A 19,351-nucleotide genomic window follows, 5' to 3' on the forward strand; every position below is an offset into this window, starting at 1 on the left:
GCCCCTTTGGCCTGAATTTGCGTATTTAAACAGTAGGACTTTGTTGAAGCACCTATTAAGTAGCGTGTAGAATCAGCTCCAATGTGTCACTATGAAGGCAACCTCTGTATAACAATATATCAGCTCCACGAAGGCACCATGTGAGACCTTTTTTGAGTATAAAAGGTGACACAAATCTGCAGGTGTGTCAGATTCCAAACGGTAAACTTTATTTGTCAGGGAGTCAGATGGCTGAGCGGTGAGGGAGTCGGGCTAGTAATCAGGAGGTTGCTGGATCGATTCCCCGCCGTGCCAAAAAAAAAAAAATGAAGTTGTGTCCTTGGGCAAGGCACTTCACCCTACTTGCCTCGGGGGGAATGTCCCTGTACTTACTGTAAGTCGCTCTGGATAAGAGCGTCTGCTAAATGACTAAATGTAAATGTAAATTTGTGCGAATGGCAAGATGTGGCCTTTAGTAACGGTTTAATGGGCATTGGCATTTCATATTTACGTGCTGTGCTACTGTGTTTGTATTCAGCTCATTGTGGAAGGTTGGGTGAAGGAAATGGATGCATAAATCATTTTGCATGAGTAGCATTACGGTAGAACTGTAAGTGTGTATTGTTTAGGGGTCTTGGGCATTTCAAGATACTCAATAAAAAAAATAAGATTACATTATTCCTTTTAATTTATAATTATTTGTATCTGTTTAAGGAAAAAATGCACTAGTGTTCTTCAGTTGGTGCCAATAGAAAGGCAGGGGCCATTGTTGCACAGCATCTTCCCAACTCTGACCCTTGAGAGCAACCTTCCTGTAGTTTTTTACTTCAACCACTGTTATTGCTCATTTTCTATCACCACAATTGGAAGCTGAAAAACGCATACAGGTAACATATAGGTGGGTAAAAGGACGTGTATGTGTACTGGTGAGGGTGTGCAAATAAGTCAGATCAAGAACTCAATCAGAATTGAGTGTACACAGAAAATTGAAGAGGGAAATAATTTGGTTGTCATTTTTTACCTTTAATCTGAGAAAATAATTGTATCATGTTCATTTTAGATGCAGTTTTTCTTTAAATAAGTAGTGCTGTTTGATGTTTTCAGTAACATAAATGTTTTGTTTGGTGTGCATTTAAATGGCTTGTTTAATTGCATTTATTGTTTAGGATAATAGTCTGTTCAATTTGTATTGACCTATACACATTGCAAAGTTACTTAATTCTGTAGGTAATTTTTCTTATGTAAGTACTCTACATATGACAGATAAAAACCTAATGTGCGGTTATGTGGCATGTGATTCGCTTAAAATAGCATACCATCCGTGAGCTAATTTTACTTGTTGATTTTATTCTCTACAGCTGTGCGAGGGGTCCTTTCCCCCATTGTTGTCACTAAATTTTTTATTCTCAAGTGTAAACTTAACTTGTCCACTCCTCGTGTTCTAAAAAGGAAGTGCAAGCATAGGGTTACAAACAGAAGGAAGCTATGTAGCAGAGGACATATACATTTAGTCATTTAGCAGACGCTCTTATCCAGAGGGACTTACAGTAAGTACAGGGACAAGTATGGTGAAGTGCCTTGCCCAAGGACACAACGTCATTTTGGCGCAGCCAGGAATCAAACTGGCACCCTTCAGATTACGTGCCCGATTCCCCAACCGCTCAGCCACCTGACTCACGTTCTTTGTCCACTCAATGCAGGTGCTCCCCCTTGTGTCAAGTTAATAAGCTACCCTGGGCTTTGTGCCAGAAACGATTAAAACTGCTGTATCAAAACCTTTATTTTATTGCAGTACATACATAACTTACACATACAGCATTGTGTATGGAGGTCACATTTCATTGAACCATGCCATTACATAACCCAGAATTTAAATGTCATACATAGACACTAATTTAACAAATAAATAAAGGCATTTTAAACACTTGAAAGAAAACGATTTATTACTCTGTCTAATTGGATTTAAAGCTGGTAATGGTAAATTTGACAAACTGGACATATGTGATGATTCGAACAAAGCTTGTGACTGCTTCCTTTCTAAAGAATGTCACTATCAGCAACAGGGCAGGCATTCAGGCTATGGTGCCCCTTAATTTCTGCACCGTTTTAAGATTAATGTTACCTAGCTAAATCTTTAAAAAAAAAAAATGACAGATTTCCTAACTAGACTACTGTTAAGTAGTTGTAGTACTAATGTAACAGGTAGATAAGTGTTTTATGGATTACATCTGGCGATCAAATCCAACAATGTCGAGGTATAATGCAAACACAAGAATGTCTTACATTGTGACCCACCTCAAACAAAGGCATGGGCAAAATGAATGAAAAGACGTGTAACAGTTAATGATATCAGAGACAACAGACCAAACAACACTGTGTAAACCCTTGCGGACACACAGACTTCCTCCAGGCAGGCTTTGGTGCAGCATCCTCCCAGTTTTCAAAAGTGTCCTAGTTTCTTCCCATAATCATTTCAAAAGGCCTCACATGTAAATAGCTGAGATGCCACACGACTTGGTTTTTGTTGTTTTAACACTACAGTCCAATACATTATGAAAATAATTCTTGATATAAACAGGCATCGCCAATCATCTGTACATGTATTTGCAGAGAAATTTCTCTCTGTATGTATATATATATATATATATATATATATATATACGTATATACACACACAAAGTGTGAGTACCTTTACATAATGGCATGAGTGCACAGTGTCATATGTAGTCAATCATCGATGAAAGTTAGTCGGCCGGGTCCTTCATTCTTCATCCACCGCCTGTACCTTTTCATCCTGGGATCAAGGGCCATTTTCATCTTCATCTCCTCTTCTTGCTCCTCTTTGTACACCTAGAATTGGTTGATAAAACACATAATCAATGGTCCGGGTGCTGCAGTATTCGTAGTATTTAAGGGAGACACAATTGAACGAACATGTGAGGAGAATCGATTCTCAATTCGCAATTTCGCATCCCTTACCTCATAGTTCTCCTTGATCCAGAGCTGCCTCTGTAGGAAGGTGTTTTTCAGGCCATCGTCCAGACTATCAAACTGAGACAGAGGCATCTTCATGTACTTGCGGATGATGTACAGCTTCTCCTCGTCGCCATACTCCTCCCTGCAAATGGTGAATTTGTATATCCACGAACAGTACCAGATCACGTAGAGACACAGGTGGTAGGGAAACAGGATGATCTTGCACAGCAGGATATCCGAGATGTTGGGTTTCTGGTAGCCCCCCTTGATGTCAATCTTGTTCTTGATGATGTCTCGGATGATCTCTTCCTCCTGCTCCCGGATCTCTTCCTTGGATCGACGGTTCTTGCCCTTCTCTTTAGTCCTGTTTAGGAGCCCCTGTTGCTTGGCCAGCTCTGTGGCCTGAATCCGATACTTGGGCACTGTTGCTAAGTAGTTGATGGCTTCGTTGTAGCTGCTATGCCAGCTGTAAAACTGCAGGGGATCGAGATTGTCACGTGGTTTTATCAATGAACGATTAACCACAGAATGAATGTTACATACAGTAATAGGCCTATCAATACAGTTAATCTTCCTATGCCTCAGGGAAAGAAGGAGATCTTACCTGAAACACTGAGATGGCACATACAGTCACCAGAATTACAATTCGCACGTCCACCTTAGGTGCCAACCTTCTCTTGTAGTATGCATAATAATGACTATAGTATTCCTCTGGGTGATCAAGCATGTAGTCATAGTCTTTCCGGGATTCTTCATCCTAACAGAGAAAAAACAGTAAGGAGCATTCACCTATTGTAATAGTGAAGCGAAGTACCTCGAATGATTTATTTAACATCTGCACTGCTGCTTGACAAATCATGTTGCTAACGTTTGCGCCTTGACATCATTCGGTTCTAATCAAGCTGGGGTAGTCCAAGACAAGAGACAATGTGCAGTTACGTAAGCATTCTACTCATAGGGGCTTCAGTTCAGTCGGAAGTGCCACATTGGCAAAGCAAGTTGACACGTTCTGCTGGATGAAGCTCAAGCATTACCTGGCATTATTAGCTAACATAGCAAAGTAACATTAGTTCGGTAGCTCTATCTTAATCCGCAAAGTCAGTATTTACCTTTAGGGTCTCGTATGCAGTCGCAATTAGTAGAAATTTCTGATGTGCACTTTCTCGAGTTTCGCCGGCAAGACTTGGATCTCCAACTCGGAATCTGTCTGGGTGATACTTTCTGGCCAGCTGTCTATAAGCACGAGCTATTTCAGACTTGGTCGATTGTCTGCCTACGCTAAGCACATCGTAGCATATCTCAGTGCCACAATACAGTCCCTCTATCAGTGCCGAGACACAGGGAATATAAAACCCACAAAGCAAAATAATACACAGCGTAAAATATCGCCCATGCACCGCGGGCGCAGCCATCTCAGTCAGTACTCCAGTCGCACAATACTTGCCTCATCAGAGACGTGTACTTCCGGCCATATATCCGGACCACAAAAATTATGACGAGCTTTAAGTCCATGACCAGACACAACTTATTGGCTTGTATTAATGCATTAAACAAATGTGTCATGCTTAATTACTATTGTATACTAACCTTTTATAAAATAATGGTAAAAACGTAATATAGGGATATTAATCACACTTGACAAACCAAAGAAACAAGGATACACAATTTCATGTTTATTTTTTTGTACAAAACGGACCTTAAGAGACATTCTCCCCTTCGACCACATCTCTACATTGCAGGTTCAAAAAAACAAAACAAAAACAAAACAAAGCTTTATAGCACTGATTTGAGCCTTGGTTTGAAGTAGATTCAGAGACATGACAACATTGCTTTAGCTTCTGCTCAAACACTAGAAAAAATAGACATGGCATGAAACAAAAAGGACAGCAAGAGGGGAAGTTGCTACAACACTGCCATTTTCTAACAGCTCAAAACCCCTTCAACCAACTTGCCTAAATCCTTTTCATTTCAACTATTACAACCATGTACAATTAGGAACAACACAGACACACTGTGGGCTCGTGCAGTCAAACAGTCCCTCTGATTCAAAACATACAAGATTGGCAAACACTTTACTGTCAGAACTGTCAAACTTGTGCAGAAAAAAAATACTTTACCATATTAAACCAATTCTCAAAAATGTGTGATGAAATAAAACTGAAATAGGCATTTCGGTTGTTGTCTGCCAGTATAGTAACACTGCATGCATGATACACATCAGTTTAGGACAACATAATGTAGAAAAGTACAATTACTCACGGAGAAGGTACAGTTCAGCTCTAAAAAATAAAAAAAAAGATGACATAAAAGCAAAACGACAGTTTCACAGGAATCTTTTTGCCTATCTCCGATAGCGGCCCCTCTCCTTCTCTCGTTCGCGGTCTCGAACCCGGTCTCTCTCCCGGTCCCGTTCGCGTCCACGGTCTCGGTCGCCTCGACGCACGTCTCTGGGCCGGTCTCGCTCCCTCTGCCGGTCCCGCTCGCGAGGACGGCTGCGGCGGCCAGTCACCACCGCCTGCGTGCGCCGCAGGAAGTCATCGACCCGCATGTCGTAGTCATGCTGCGACAACGGAAGAAGAACCTTTACATGCACAACTCGTCCAAAATTCTCAAGATGACAGATTCCGGAACATGCCAGACAAACTCATTACGGTGGTGGTAGTAGAAGTAGTAGTGTGTGAAGAAGAAATCTTACCAGGCTGGATGAAAAGGAGCGAACGACTCTTTTTTCTCTGAACCTGGCGTCGTGAGGGACTGGGTGATGGCCAGAATAGGGCGGGTGGGCCTGGGGTGGAGGTGGGTGGTGCTGGTAGTAAGGATGATGAGGGGGCTGCTCCATTCCTGGGTATGGGGCCTGCGGTAGACCAGATTCTTCCGTTACATTGGATGAATTTGAAAACCAATGGGACTATAATTCGTTCCACATATTCGATATTACCATTCCCTGCCAAGGAGGTGGCGGTCCAATGTTGTGATGGAATTCCCTCATGTAGTCATTGTAGGACTGGAGTGAAAGCAATGCACACTGTTAGTCAATGCCAGGGTCAATGCTTCAGATCGCCATATTACAGAATGGGAACATGCAAAGGCTATTCTATAACTTCCTTGAGAGTTTGGGGAATAACTAAACAGCTAGTTTATGAACTCACCCCGTTGAGAAACACGTCTCTTCGGACTCCAGGGAACCGCCTGTGAGAGAGAGGTACGAGGGGAGAGTTGGAATTTGGAGCCAAACAAGAGCACATCTCAAGCACATTCCATCTCATGTACACATGCTGCTCACCTGTCCACAGGCGGGTTGCGTGGGTCCTGTATAAAACCTGTATTGATAGAAATAGCACCAAGACTGAGTAGCGATGTCAAAGGACTCGAGTTTTCCAGGGTCATAGTGCAACTGCATAATAATCATGCTTATTATTATTAAGAAGCAGTTCCACTTTCAATGGTTTGTTACTCATACGACGTCTTAAGACTGGAGTGTTCACAATAAAACTAATGGAACAGAATAACAATAATCAAGTCATTAAAAACAGCAGGATTAATACACGTTGAACCCTCAGTCAAATGTACGAGACATGAATCATACGGCTTTGACATCATTGCATAAGTGTGTTTGTACAGGGCTCATAACTGATGACACAAAACATGAAAAAAACCAAAGGACTTGAACTTGGCATGTGTCCATCAGCCGTTACAAAGGGATATACCAATATATAGAGATAGTGACCTGGTCTTTGGGGAAACTCGGGTGGATAGTCAATCCGTGGCCGTTTCCTGTTGTGAATGTCAAATTCCTCTGGCCGACGCCTACATGGATTAAGGTAGAAATTGAGACAAGAGACCTCTCGCTAAAGACAAGGCAAGTCAATCCTATCCACATCAAGACACACCCTGCATTGGCATTCTACCCAATAGGACATATGATCACATCTCTTCATAATCAAACAGATTCAGTTGGTCATCATGCAATAGTCAGGCCTACATTTCTGGGTCCATCATGGTTAAATCTTTTCATTTATGCCCCAAGTTCTTGGATGCATTTCATTGCCCGTCTTCATGAGAGAACCTCACTACAAAAAGGTAAACCAGTACACATAACACACAGTATAACTTGATGGCATTTAGGTTCAATAAATGAGTTGTCCTGCATCTGTTTAGATTCTCATGCTACCAAAGCCAATTCTACATTTTCAAGAGGATGAGTACTGTTAATGAAGTGCATCCTTGTTAAACTGCTTGAGGCTGGGCATTTGAAGTTCAGTTACCCTACATTTAACGATCAAAATGTTAGGCACATTTAAATAATAGCCTACAGTTATGAATATGTCCATGTTATATAATGGTGTAAATCTGTTTACCTTTATGGACCATATTTTTCTAAATACAACAATGTAAGTGTGAATTAGATGGCCTCACAGGAAACCTTCAATACTGTATTTAAATACACCACACTATCAACCCAGATGAAACAATTTCTACAGGAAAATGAGAATAAGCCGGTGAAAATGGTAACATACCGCTTTCTTGTAGTTTTTGTGACTGTTACCGTTGGCAAATATTAAGATAGCAAAAGTTCATATACAGTCCATCTTATGGTTTAGGTCTACAGCCACAAACACATTACAAGGGGAGGCCTGGAAACGCATAGACGGGGGGCTGAGAGGGAGGATGCAGTCCATTGCAATCAACCAAAAAGACCAGAGGCGCGTCGGCCATTTTTTTTTTCTCTCTCTCTTATAAACCAAGAGGTGATCCCTCTTTGGCTTACAGCTTTCCCTTGGGTTTTTTTTCTCTCAGTCCATTGAGGCCTTAAGAAGAAATGAGAGGGGTGCGGTCTCCTGCTATCTCACTTCTCAGTCCTTTAGAGTAAGGATTTGCAAACCATTCCTGGGGGGAGGGGGGGGGGGGGGGGAGGGGGTTCCCCTACCTACCACCGGACGGCACTCCAGATGTGGAAACTTAACGGCTCTCACCCCTTACAACATCCACAGTCCTTGGTGTTGGGGGGTGACTGTAAACCAACATATTTGCCATATGATTTCTTGAGGAAAAGGGGGGGGGGGGAGATGGGATGGGAGGGGGGTATTGGTGGTTTAATTGGAATACAGGACAGTTCAACAGATCTCCTTCTGGTGGGCCACCCTACATTAACGGAAACTCGAGGGAGGGCTTAACCTCCTGGCATTCTGCCTCCTCTCACCCAAGTGGTAAAAGATATGAGTTCACACAAGGCCCAATAATAGATGATCCCTGAAAACACCATAGTCCAAAAGGCACTGCATCAGGAGGCGGGGGGCAGGGGGGGGGGGGGGGGAGCCCCTGTGATAAGTCACAGTGACAGCCCCCCCCCCCCCCCCCCCCCAGTGCTGTGTTGGCCAGGTCTCCCAACGGCCAACGGATCTTTTCCCCACTGGCCTACAGCTCTCCAGCAGACTGGTATGGTGAGGTGGATGCTCGCTCGCTCCCTTCTCTCGCCCTCTCTTTATCTTTGTGTGTGGGGCTAGATATACTGCATACCATCTACGTGCGCAAGACAGAACACCCAGCTTTGGGGTCACGGAGGGAAGTCCGGTCAAAAAAAAAAAAAATGCTCCTCTTGAAAGCATTTTAGATTTTTCTATCAAGCATTCTCCCCCCTCAATGCGATGTGCAGTCTTCTGCTTAACAATTATGGCTCCTTTTAAAAAGTCCCATATATGATAAGGTTTATCCCCAGGAAACTCCTGAAAGAAAAGGCTTTGGGAATTATTCTTTTTTAAAACAGCTCATCTAGTGGAAATAATTCAAACAGCTAAAGACAAAAAAAGTGTAACTTCCTGAAATAGTGAGTGCTTTAGCATAATTTTAAATGGGTGTTCACAGAATACTCCTGGATATTACCATTCCATCTTATACCTACTTCTTTTACACTAAAGCAAACAATTACACACCACTGGAAAACGCTTATATAAATCAGCCTAGCCCTGTCTTTTGTTTTCCCCGTGACAATCCTCAACGAGGCTGCATTTGGGTCCGTGCAGCTACGAGGAACGAGGTCTCCCTCTTCCGAAGTGACGACAGGACTCGAGAGAGAGAGAGTGGTGGGGGGGGGGAGGATCTGAGAAGGGCCGCCCCAACCGCTCCCTCCGTCATCACGTCACGCCCCGGGCGCGAGCGCGTGCGGCGTTAGCGGCGTTAGCGGTCCAAAGAAGCATTTCTAACCTTCCCAGGTCGCGCGCCGGCTCTCGGTGCGGTGGCCGTCCTCGAGAGCGCGGCTCGGACGGCATCCTCCTCTTGTGACGCATTTTATGAATAACCTGATACAAGTCAATGCTCTCGTCCTGGGGGAAAAGCACGCAGAGCTGCATGCCGCATTCCGTCTCGATCTCCTGCGGGACACGACGACGCCACCCCCCCCCCCAGGGGAGCAGAGAGAGAGAGAGAGAGAGAGAGAGAGAGAGAGAGAGAGAGAGAGAGAGAGAGAGAGAGAGAGAGAGAGAGAGAGGACAGAGTTCAGGAGCACAGTCAAAACAGGAAGCACACAGTGAGCTCCTTCGTTTTTTTGGTAGGAGGACGTGGACGAGGATATTCACCTGTCCGTCCCGGCCGATCTTCACAGGCTTGTGTTCGTTCCACGTGTTCGAGAGGTGAGCCGTTTTGGTGAATGGCAACTCGCGTCTGTAAGTCAGGATGTACCAAAAGTGTCAATGCCATGTTCTAGAACAGTGACTGTTTTATGTATTTATTTATTTTCATGGAAAACTTTAAGACACCTTTAAAAGTAAAGCATTAGTAAGGTTTACCTGCAAATCCAGTCAATTTTAAAGACGCCGCCGAGCATCTTGGCATTCATTCCTGCCGGCAGGACCCAGTGGATGGGGGAACCGCCGTGGTGCGACTCAGACGACAGCCGGGCAAAACCTGAACACAAAGACAGGGGAGACACCTTAAGATATCTTACAAAGATTACAGTGTAAATGGGGGAGAAATATGGGGAAATGTGTCCAAACTTTTGACTGGTACAGTATATATATAAAAAACACCCCAGAAGTGTACAGGACTAGCGGCTTGGTTTTCACCTTGAAACTTTCCACTTTCCCTCACGGAGAACACGAGGATGACACTTCTGGCTGAGCGGAAAGCGGCGTTCAGCTTCTTCTCGTTCACAGGCAGCGTAGACCAAACACCCTGAAAGACAGCAACACTGGGGGTTTGCACCAGGTCCGTGGGACAGGATACTGCCAGCTGGGGTAGGATATCTTCTCAGGATTTTCCCCGTCAAAACAGAAGATAAAACTCAGTAGTAATGACTCGAGTGAGTGATGACTGAGTGAGCAAACCTTAGCTTTTGCCAGGGAGACATTCTCGTGGTTGTTGCTCTTGATCAGGAAGAATCTCGCATCTCTGAGAACATACTTCAGCTTGCTGGTCTGATCTAAAGGAGAAGAAAAGAAAAACGATGTTTTAAGATATGATGCTAAGTTGCTAAGTGGTTCCAAGTCAGCAGTACCCTGTCATGTAAACGCACTAAGAGCGTGTACTTACTCTCCTTACCCTTGCGTACAGCTCGGACTGAGGAGGACAGCTTGTCGTGCTTCTTTTCAGAACCTGTCAAATAACCACAAAAGAAAAAAGCTATTTCAATGTGCTCGATAAAGACAACATGAATTATACCTTTGTACTGAAAGACTGAAATACAAATAGTAGAATAGAGCAAGATGTTCTCAAACGATTTACATTAAGTGCTTTTGAGTCGAAAACCGGAAGAAAAAGCAGTAACATGCCTTTCTTTGTATTGAGGAAAGACGATATCACCAGCAAAGACAATTATAAAAGGGATTTGGGGCAAAAAAAGGAGAAAAAAAAAAATGTTTTGAATGCAAAAACATCTCAAATCGTATACAATTTTATCGGTTTGTTTGGTTCAGGTTTGAAAAAACAAAAAACAAAGCTGGCATAATGAGGGGGTCTTCTTTGATTCCAAACCTGTTGGCCTCTGCCCACTAGTGGTCTGTGAGGGTAATGCAGGTGGGTCACCAACCAATGAAAACATGGGCGGAGCCAGGCAGGGGCTCGTGGGATAGCTGTAGCACCTCTATGAAATGACTGTGGCGCTGACGGCATTTTCTTTGATCACTCAGATACATTTTGCCGTGAAAACCAACTGTTTGGCTCCCGTGGTATTGTTAAACCGTGATAAGCGAGTCTTAAGTGACCATGCTTTAAGGGGACGCAGGAACATTTGAGCTATGCAAGTGGGCTGCGAAGTGCTAAAGGTTGGGAATGGCAGCAGTAGTACATATAAATATTTTTTTAATGAGCTAGCGACTGAATCACGCTTTATTATAACCTGAACTATTAACCTCTTCAAAGGAGCAACTGTTGCAACAGCTCAGAGATATTTCATACCTGCAAATAATTCTGAAGCTGAGCTCCCACTTCTATCAAATACAACTGGAGATATTCCTCTAGTGTGCTTTTCTTATCTGAATACAAAATCGGAAGACACACCCTTATGGAAAAAAAATAAATAAAATCTTTATGTCTCAAATTCTAACCCACCCTCTCCATGTCGCTGATCACTAATCCAAAAAAATCCCATCAGAACCCTGCACTACGCTACCCTACTCAACCATTCAAATCTTTAACAACGATCCAGAGTGAAGGGCAGGACGGAAAAGCAGACATCATGCGACGGCAGCGGTGACGGTTTGGGGCTGAGACCCTGCTGTTACCTGAGGCGTCGGACCCCGAGCCCGAGCGGACCGACTCCCCATCGGAGAAGGTGACCGACTCGGACTGGGAGTCGCTGGCTTCGCTCCGGGTGTCGTAATCGTTCGGCTCGTTCCCTCCCCGCCGGTCGCCTTCCTCCAGCTCGTACTCGTCGTCCTCCTCGCCCTCCTCCTCGTCCTCCTCCTCGTCCACCTCCTCCTCCTCGTCGTCCGGGCCCTTCTCGCCCTCCTCCTCCTCCTCCATCACGTCCTCGTCGTCCAGGTTGGACTCGTTGCCGTCGGAGGAGCCGGCCGTGCTGCCCGTCTCCTGGTCGGTGACGTACTCCTCGGAGTTGGCCTCCTCCTTGGACGCGGGGCTCGCCCTGCCGATGCTCTCCTCGCTGGTCCTCCGGCGCTTCTAAAAAAAGGGACGGGGAAGAGAAAAAAAAGGCGACCGGCATCAACGTCTGAAGTGCTACATCTGAAGGACGACTGCGGAGATGTTTTCACCTCCTGACTTGAAACTGGGAGATCACCGTTCCATCGACCGTGCGTCTGGCCCTTACCTCTGACAAATCAGGCATCAGGGGCTTGATCCTCCGGTCGGGCTCTCTCCTGCGGACCATGGGCTTGTCGTTATGCACTTTGCCGGGGTCACCTCTGGACATGCCAGCTCTCATGGGCTGCGGTTTCCTGTCTTCGTAATACTCCTCGCTTTTGTATTCGCCGGGGTGTCGGCCTCTCGTGCCGAGAGGCTTTTTGCCACTGGCTCCAGCGGACGAGAGCGGTCTTTTCGAGGCCTGTCTAGCAGAGTGTCCAGAGGGCCTCAGGCGTTTCAACTCCTGGTTATCAACGCGGTCATTCTTCCTTTTCGACCCTGACAGTGAATACAAATGAATCATTTAGAAAAGAATGATTCCCAAAGGCTGATGCTGTCATTAGGTATTTACTTTGCACCAGTGTTTCCACCTACCTTTCTTCTCATTAACATCATGTTCGCTTTCTGGGTTGTACAGCTCGTCGTCTTGGTCAGGGGCTTCAGTGAGTATGTCCTCAAGGACATTTAACTCCCCTTCTGTGGGACAGAAGGTACAAAAGTCAAATATTTGCAAATACAAATCAATAAAAACGGCATTTAGGAGATTGCTTCAAATAATAGCCAGGATGAACCCAGCTGGCGTGTAATCACAAATTAAACAGCTAGCCGCCTATAAAGTAACCGATATAGCTAGCTAGATCATTTTCTATTGCAGTTGTCTAGTTAATCTTTTAAATCAAATCGAATATCGTTACCGAGGCTGTAGCCAGACGACAACATTATTGTAATTGGTAGAGCCCCCCCCCCCCCCCCACACACACACACACACACACACATACACGCCTAATTTCTCAAGGATATAGCGTTATGTTGGCTAATTTGCCTGTTTGTGTATCCATGGTCATGTTGACTAAACAAGCTAGGAATACGTACTAACTAGCTAACTAAACCAGCTAACTAACCCTATGCACGCCAACCCACTGAATCAACAAAGGATCAAAACCACGAGACAATGGGTGGTTAGCATGTATGCTACATAGGCCCCTCTGCGTTTTGTCACTGACACTGGCATTGGACGGTGGCTAGCTAGCTGACGGTAGTTAGCGAACTAAACAAGTATTTTACCTTTCTCGTCTCGTCTGTCAACGGCCATCTTTCGCCCCTTTCGCTCTTTGCCGTGAATTTTGAGCAGACTCGTTTTGCCTTCTCTGAAGGTCGGCTTTCTTCAACCGAATTGAACGATTTACGGTTCAGATAATGCAGAAACCCATTGTAGCTAGCTATCAAAGGCTGAAATGGCGGAGGCTTGATTTTGCTGGCTGCCTGCGAAGCGTCTACAACTTACTACCCATGGTGCAGCAGGCAAGACGCATTACGTCACTCAATCATAAACAACCGAGGTTGTAAACATTCTCTGGTTGTAGTAAGAATCGTCACGTTTGACTACTCATGTTTTTGATATCCTTTGAACATTTGTAAATGTTCTACTCACGCTTTATATCAGATTTTGCAATGGAATGTTAATACATGTAAGTTGTTTACTACATCCTGCTGCCTAAAGAAAAACTATGGATTTTAGGTATTCAACTCCCAGACATGGATACAAACTAATAGCATGTCTTGTTTCACTTCTGAGCTTAATCTTTTGCAAGGGGCTGATAAATTGAAGAGGACAGAGTAAATAACTTAATGACATGTCTTTATTTATTGCGTGTCTTAGTGAGATCAAGTTCAGTTCAACACATGCAACAATGTATGACACATTTTCACAACACAAATGATCATAGACCAATCTTTGTACAATATTACTCTGTCTTTTCCCTTGGTTTGCCTTTCCCACAGCACTTGCGAATGCAGAAACAACAAGTTTTTATCAGTAGTACAAGAATGAGTCCCACTACAGAAAGCAAGAAAGCTGCTACATCTAAACAGTAGTACTGGTACCAGGTCAGGTTGTGTGCTTGAACCCTTAGGTGCTTGGCCCCCTTGTTGCGCATCACAAACTCGATCCAGAACACAGCTGTGTCCAAAGGTCTCATTGGTTGGTCATGATGGATTCTTGAAAGCTTCATCATGTTTTCTTTGTACCTGGTGAGAAGATGAAAGAGTAATATGAGTGCATTCCAGGGATTTTCTATACTTCCATCCTGGTTCAAACAGATGGCAGTTTGTGATGGCATGGTCATTATAACGTTGTTTATCTCAAGAAAAAAAATATGGATTAACACCATCGTTTTTTCATCTAATTAAACTTACGACGGGTCATTAATGACTGTTGTGAGACCTTCCACCAAGTCTTTGGGTTGCATTGTGTTGAAGTCTATCATAACCGCAGCTCCCTTGGTTTTCATGTGCATTATGTTGTAAGGTTGGTCACCCAAAAAGGGGATCCCCACCATTGGGATGCCGTGGTAAATAGCTTCATAAAGGCCATTGGTCCCACCATGGGTGATGAAGGCTTTGGTCTTTGTATGGCCTATATTACAATCAAAGTCAAAGGAGAGCTCAAGAGTTGTGGCGGACGATAAGAATAATTTCAGTGTTTACTGCAAAAGTAACTAAATTCATATATTTTTTACCCAGTAAGTCATTTTGTGGGATCCAGTCATAAACTCTTGTGTTTGGAGCAATAGTGTCTGGTTTCTCTCCACTGTATCTCCATACCACCTTTTATTGAAAGAGAAATGGTCAGAAATCTGTTCTGAACTGCTAAAAATAGCAATAACTCACAAATCAAACATCAGCTAACCTTCTGTGGTATTTGTCCTAAAGCAGCAGCAATTGTGTTTCCTTTTTCTTTGGTAAGGTTCTTGATCATGGAACCCAGAGAAAACACCACAATGCCATTATCCCCAGAACTCTGCACAAACTCCTCCATTTCCTGAAACAAAGCAGACCAGCATCTAATTTATAATTACATAACTAGGCCTGATCACAGGTCTGTTGCATTGGATCACTACACCACCATTGGAAGTCTTACAGTAGGAAGTTGCTTGGCAGGTTTGCAGTGAAGACCTCCAACAAACTTAAAGTTTGGGAGGAACGGTCGAGGATGCTCAAAGTCCCAGTAGGTTCGAATCAACCAAATGTCTGCCTTCCCAATCATCTCACACATTGATGTAGGTTTTCCTGATGAAATTGTAGAAATGAAATGCTTGAGAGTCTTTATTTGAAAATCATAACCATCAATATGCACGGCACACAGTTCACAAAAGGCACACACAGAGACAGTTCAGTACAGCACATCAAATAGGGAGTCAGATGGCTGAGCGGTGAGGGAGTCGGGCTAGTAGGTTGTAGGTTGCTGGATTGATTCCCTGATGTGCCAAATGACGTTGTATCCTTGGGCAAGGCACTTCACCCTACTTGCCTCGGGGGGAATGACCCTGTACTAACTGTAAGTCGCTCTGGATAAGAGCGTCTGCTAAATGACTAAATTTAAATGTAAATACATGTTTGTGCAATGACTGCAGTGTATACTAACAGAAAAACCAGCAATTCTATCACAGTTATACAACATGACAGTGAAAGGTGAAATTGCTTGGATTTAAACTGTGTCATAGTGCATCCTAGTGTTAAAATAAAGCAAAAAGCCAAGGTATGACAGTAATGATCCATTCAACTTACCGTGTATTTCACTATAGTAACCATCCAAAGAAATAAAGTTGTGTAGCTTGAAAAGAAAAGATTGGAAATGTTGCATGAGAAAATTCTTGACACTCTCAGGAAAAGTGAATGGAGCAGTGTACGGCAGAGGGGGGGCAGGAACATAAGAAGGAGGTGCTGGCATCTGACCACAAAGCCGCTCCATCGCATAGCCAAACGAAAACCTCAAAGAGATAACGTAAGGCAGGCCAAGAGCATCTGCCACTAGTTCACTGCAGAGCATCATGGGATCAGCAAGGACCACATCAAACTTGGATTTCCTCAGCGAATCAAGGAACTCCTTATTTCGCAGCATAGAGTCGCATATGCCCAGCTGCATTTCTGTGGCTTTACCCAATAGGTCCCGGATTTTGAGGCCCACCTCAAAAGTGGAGGCGTTCGGAGCCTGATTGATCCAGTAATCAATTAAGTCATCCGACATAGCATTCAGTTGTCCTTTGCTATAGGAGACATTGAAAACTTTGAAGCTGAATCGTTCTTTCTCGGTGTACCTGACAGAAGGTGAGGCTGAATTCACTACCACTGTGACAGAGTGATTACGGTCCACAAGCGCTTCCAGCATGACGCGAATGTTGAGCCAGTGACTGAACTCCCCTGGAAACACCAACACATTGCCACCATGTGTACCCTGCACCCAGCAGAGCATGAGGAGAGGAGCACAGAGCAGAACCTTCAGAGGCCCCATCCTAGTAGAGCAAAAGTAGAGACGGAGAGGAGCACAGAGCAGAACCTTCAGAGGCCCCATCCTAGTAGAGCAAAAGTATAGACTGAGAGGAGCGAAGAACACGCAGCGCACCGACAGCCAGTCATGTGCAACAATTTAGAGATACGCAGGGAGAGATCAACACAAGTAAGGTGTGATCTGCAGTGTCAAAGTCCAGAGGGCAAAGCGTGCAAAGTTTGAAGTTGAGTCACTACTCGCGTAACACTACTGGTTTGCTTCTGAATGAACATTAATGCCCTAGAACTATTCCATTAAGCAAAAGTTCATGTAAACAACAAATAAACCTATTACTGAGTACCCTTCTGTAATATGGGGATGTGTAGCAATCTGACTGATGAATGACTTGAACCCATCTTCAACACAGTCACAAAAGCCTTTTGTATGTTAGTAAAACAACACATTAATTGAAAAAAAGACTAGAGGAGAGGAATTTTTATTGTCGGTGTACTGTCCAGGCAACAAGCACTATCGTAAGATTATGAGAATGTCCTTTTGGTCTAAAAGTTTGGGTCAGTGTGCAGATGTCTATGTTATCTGATGACTATGTTTTCTATGTTTTCAAGCAGTTAACCTCTGCCACTGGAGAGAGCTATAATCCTGTGCCTTTCTATCTGAGCAAATATGAAGGAGTCACAAAAGCAATCATCCTTTAATTTAGAACGTTTTAATCTTTTCAAAACTCATTGTTTATAACGTTCACTCGTGTTAACAATGACACCTGCTGATGCACTCTGATTCTACAACATTAACTGTACATATGCTGTACACATAAAACATTAAATTTCATATTATGAACAACTTATCATTTTTTTGAAATTTCATCTGCTTTTAGGTTGTGAAATAAGTTTAAATGTTATTTTATAACATTAACTTTACATATAAAACATTTTATTTCATATTATTCACTTATTTTTATTCTTTAAAAATAGCATTTGCTTTTACATTTAAATTTAGCAGATGCTTTTATCCAAAGCGACTTTCAAGAGAGAGCTTAACAAAAGTGTATAGGTCAATGATCATAAACAACAAATTAGCTCCAAACATCACGGGTAGCCAAAACATGAAGCATGCAATGTGAAAAAGCAAATCAGTGCCAATGGTTAGAACCAGAAGACCATGTAGTTAAACAAATTACAGTTAAACAACATGATCCTCGAAAGTGCTAGTGTACCTGGAGGAAAGCAAGCAACAATAATGTAATTCACAGCGATTACAAATAGTTAAATCAGTTACAACTAACCAACAAGAGCAACAATACCCTTTTAGGTTGTGAAATGAGATTTGTATGCATCTATAGTTTCCAAGGAGCTGTTAAAAACGGCATCAATCTGTCTTTACTCTTGGTTTGCTTTTCCAACAGCACTTGCGAATGCAGAAACAACACGTTTTATCAGTAGTACAAGAATGAGTCCCACTACAGAAAGCAAGAAAGCTGCTATATCTAAACAGTAGTACCAGGTCAGGTTGTGTGCTTGAACCCTTAGGTGCTTGGCCCCCTTGTTGCGCATCACAAACTCGATCCAGAACACAGCTGTGTCCAAAGGTCTCATTGGTTGGTCATGATGGATTCTTGAGAGCTTCATCATGTTTTCTTTGTACCTGGTGAGAAGATGAAAGAGTAATATGACTGTATTGCAAATGTAAGTTTGCCGTGATATGGTCAATTAAACAAGTCTATCCATTTCAAAACTAAAAATGTTGATTAACAGCATCGATTTTCTTGGACTAACAACACTTACGATGGGTCATTAATGACTGCATTGAGACCTTCCACCAAGTCTTTGGATTGCATCTTGTTGAAGTCTATCATAACCGCAGCTCCCTTGGTTTTCATGTTCATTATGTTGTCAGGTTGGTCAGCAAACAAGGGGATCCCCACCATTGGGATGCCGTGGTACATTCACCCCCAGAGACGCTGAGCGTCCGAGGCGGGACATCATCTCAGCATTCATCCAATGACCGTATAGTTTCGAAGCACTGAAAAAAACGGGACGCTACGGGAATGTATGAGAAGGAAATCAGTCAGTCGACCTGTTAATATATGTAACTGATTACTGATAACGCATTTAAAATGTTAACACAGTAGTAAATATTTGACCATTATTTAATTTTTTTATTGCAGAGGAAGCTGAGCTTCCCTTGCAGAAATCGCCACTAAAAAAGATATGATCTTCTCTAGACGAGACCAATTGATAAACGGCTTGTAAAATGTTTATGTTACACAAAGCTCAAAAAACGATTTTCAAATAAAGGCCCTAAAAATGTGCTCGAGTGCGTTGCGCGCGCGCATTATTTGGGGAAATCCGTTACTAGTATCACATCAAACACAGGGGAGGGGGGGGGGGGGGGGGGGGTACATGTGACGTGTTTTTGCCATGAAATAGCCTATCTTAGAAAAACATCGGACCAGCGGGCGAGTCAGAATTTTGTCAAAATAGCTATGATGTCACAAAGCAATGTGTCATTTCTAATGTGTCATGTGTGTTGGTCATTATGAGTAAAATAACTATAAAAGTCAATGTCAACACTGCACTGCAGTCACTTTCTTTTCCAATATAACAGAGAACATGAGCGGATTCCCAAAAAAGAAGCGGATGGATAAGAAAAAGAAAGAACGGACACCGGTGGTAAAAAGCGGGCCACAGGTACTGGCTGAACAAAGACGCTTCCGGGAGATGCAGAAAAGACAAAAGAATGCAGAAACGATAAGTATAATTAAAAGGTGGGTTGACCTAAAAAAGATATTACAGAAGCCGCCTGAAAAGAAGCTGGAAGAGA

The 19,351-nt window shown here is 43.4% G+C and overlaps 4 protein-coding genes across 5 annotated transcripts in view; 1 reads left to right on the forward strand and 3 right to left on the reverse strand.

Annotated features, from left to right (window-relative positions):
• Positions 1-1,739: 1,739 nt before the first annotated feature.
• dnajc25 (DnaJ (Hsp40) homolog, subfamily C, member 25) lies at positions 1,740-4,411 on the reverse strand. Its single transcript, XM_047015005.1, has 4 exons — positions 4,065-4,411; positions 3,560-3,712; positions 2,959-3,429; positions 1,740-2,829 (listed from the first exon to the last, which is right to left on the reverse strand). Exons 1-4 carry the CDS (start codon positions 4,365-4,367, stop codon positions 2,707-2,709), a joined length of 1,050 nt encoding a protein of 349 aa, XP_046870961.1. The 5' UTR covers positions 4,368-4,411; the 3' UTR covers positions 1,740-2,706.
• Positions 4,412-4,607: 196 nt separating this feature from the next.
• On the reverse strand, positions 4,608-13,541 carry ythdc1 (YTH domain containing 1). 2 transcript variants are annotated; one of them, XM_047014987.1, is made up of 16 exons: positions 13,309-13,541; positions 12,619-12,720; positions 12,212-12,522; positions 11,670-12,063; positions 10,489-10,542; positions 10,275-10,369; positions 10,014-10,122; positions 9,738-9,855; positions 9,528-9,612; positions 9,157-9,323; positions 6,683-6,762; positions 6,239-6,275; positions 6,105-6,144; positions 5,894-5,959; positions 5,651-5,809; positions 4,608-5,515 (listed from the first exon to the last, which is right to left on the reverse strand). In XM_047014987.1, the coding sequence occupies exons 1-16, from the start codon at positions 13,334-13,336 to the stop codon at positions 5,297-5,299; spliced, it is 2,064 nt and encodes a 687-aa protein (XP_046870943.1). In that variant the 5' UTR covers positions 13,337-13,541; the 3' UTR covers positions 4,608-5,296. The 2 variants fall into 2 exon arrangements, with proteins under 2 accessions (XP_046870943.1, XP_046870942.1); XM_047014986.1 differs by having other exon boundaries at positions 10,480-10,542.
• Positions 13,542-13,589: 48 nt separating this feature from the next.
• On the reverse strand, positions 13,590-16,870 carry LOC124463199 (UDP-glucuronosyltransferase 2A1-like). The gene is made up of 7 exons (XM_047014993.1): positions 16,580-16,870; positions 15,811-16,519; positions 15,164-15,312; positions 14,933-15,064; positions 14,763-14,850; positions 14,440-14,659; positions 13,590-14,271 (listed from the first exon to the last, which is right to left on the reverse strand). The coding sequence occupies exons 1-7, from the start codon at positions 16,592-16,594 to the stop codon at positions 13,989-13,991; spliced, it is 1,596 nt and encodes a 531-aa protein (XP_046870949.1). The 5' UTR covers positions 16,595-16,870; the 3' UTR covers positions 13,590-13,988.
• A 2,245-nt stretch (positions 16,871-19,115) lies between these two features.
• LOC124463206 (histone-lysine N-methyltransferase, H3 lysine-79 specific-like) overlaps positions 19,116-19,351 on the forward strand; it is a 1,418-nt gene continuing 1,182 nt past the window's right edge. Inside the window, exon 1 of the mRNA XM_047015004.1 lies at positions 19,116-19,351. This exon is cut by the window's right edge and continues 245 nt beyond it. Within this exon, the coding sequence (XP_046870960.1) occupies positions 19,141-19,351 (211 nt within the window). The 5' untranslated portion in view covers positions 19,116-19,140.

The sequence above is a fragment of the Hypomesus transpacificus genome, unplaced genomic scaffold, assembly GCF_021917145.1.
Source record: "Hypomesus transpacificus isolate Combined female unplaced genomic scaffold, fHypTra1 scaffold_27, whole genome shotgun sequence".
Taxonomy (NCBI): Eukaryota; Metazoa; Chordata; class Actinopteri; order Osmeriformes; family Osmeridae; genus Hypomesus; species Hypomesus transpacificus.

Bases quoted from the DNA above. Each gene is read 5' to 3' on its own strand.
- dnajc25 (XM_047015005.1), bottom strand. From the start codon at position 4,367: ATGGCTGCGCCCGCGGTGCATGGGCGATATTTTACGCTGTGTATTATT. The intron at 3,713-4,064 runs GTAAATACTGAC...TTTCTCTGTTAG, and splicing joins CTGCATACGAGACCCTAAAG to GATGAAGAATCCCGGAAAGA. The intron at 2,830-2,958 runs GTAAGGGATGCG...AACCAATTCTAG, and splicing joins GGATCAAGGAGAACTATGAG to GTGTACAAAGAGGAGCAAGA.
- ythdc1 (XM_047014986.1), bottom strand. From the start codon at position 13,336: ATGGCCGTTGACAGACGAGACGAGAAAG. The intron at 12,721-13,308 runs GTAAAATACTTG...TCTGTCCCACAG, and splicing joins TGACAGACGAGACGAGAAAG to AAGGGGAGTTAAATGTCCTT. The intron at 12,523-12,618 runs GTAGGTGGAAAC...ATTCACTGTCAG, and splicing joins TGATGTTAATGAGAAGAAAG to GGTCGAAAAGGAAGAATGAC.
- LOC124463199 (XM_047014993.1), bottom strand. The intron at 15,313-15,810 runs GTAAGTTGAATG...CAATTTCATCAG, and splicing joins TTACTATAGTGAAATACACG to GAAAACCTACATCAATGTGT. The intron at 14,660-14,762 runs GTAAAAAATATA...ATTGTAATATAG, and splicing joins CCCACAAAATGACTTACTGG to GCCATACAAAGACCAAAGCC.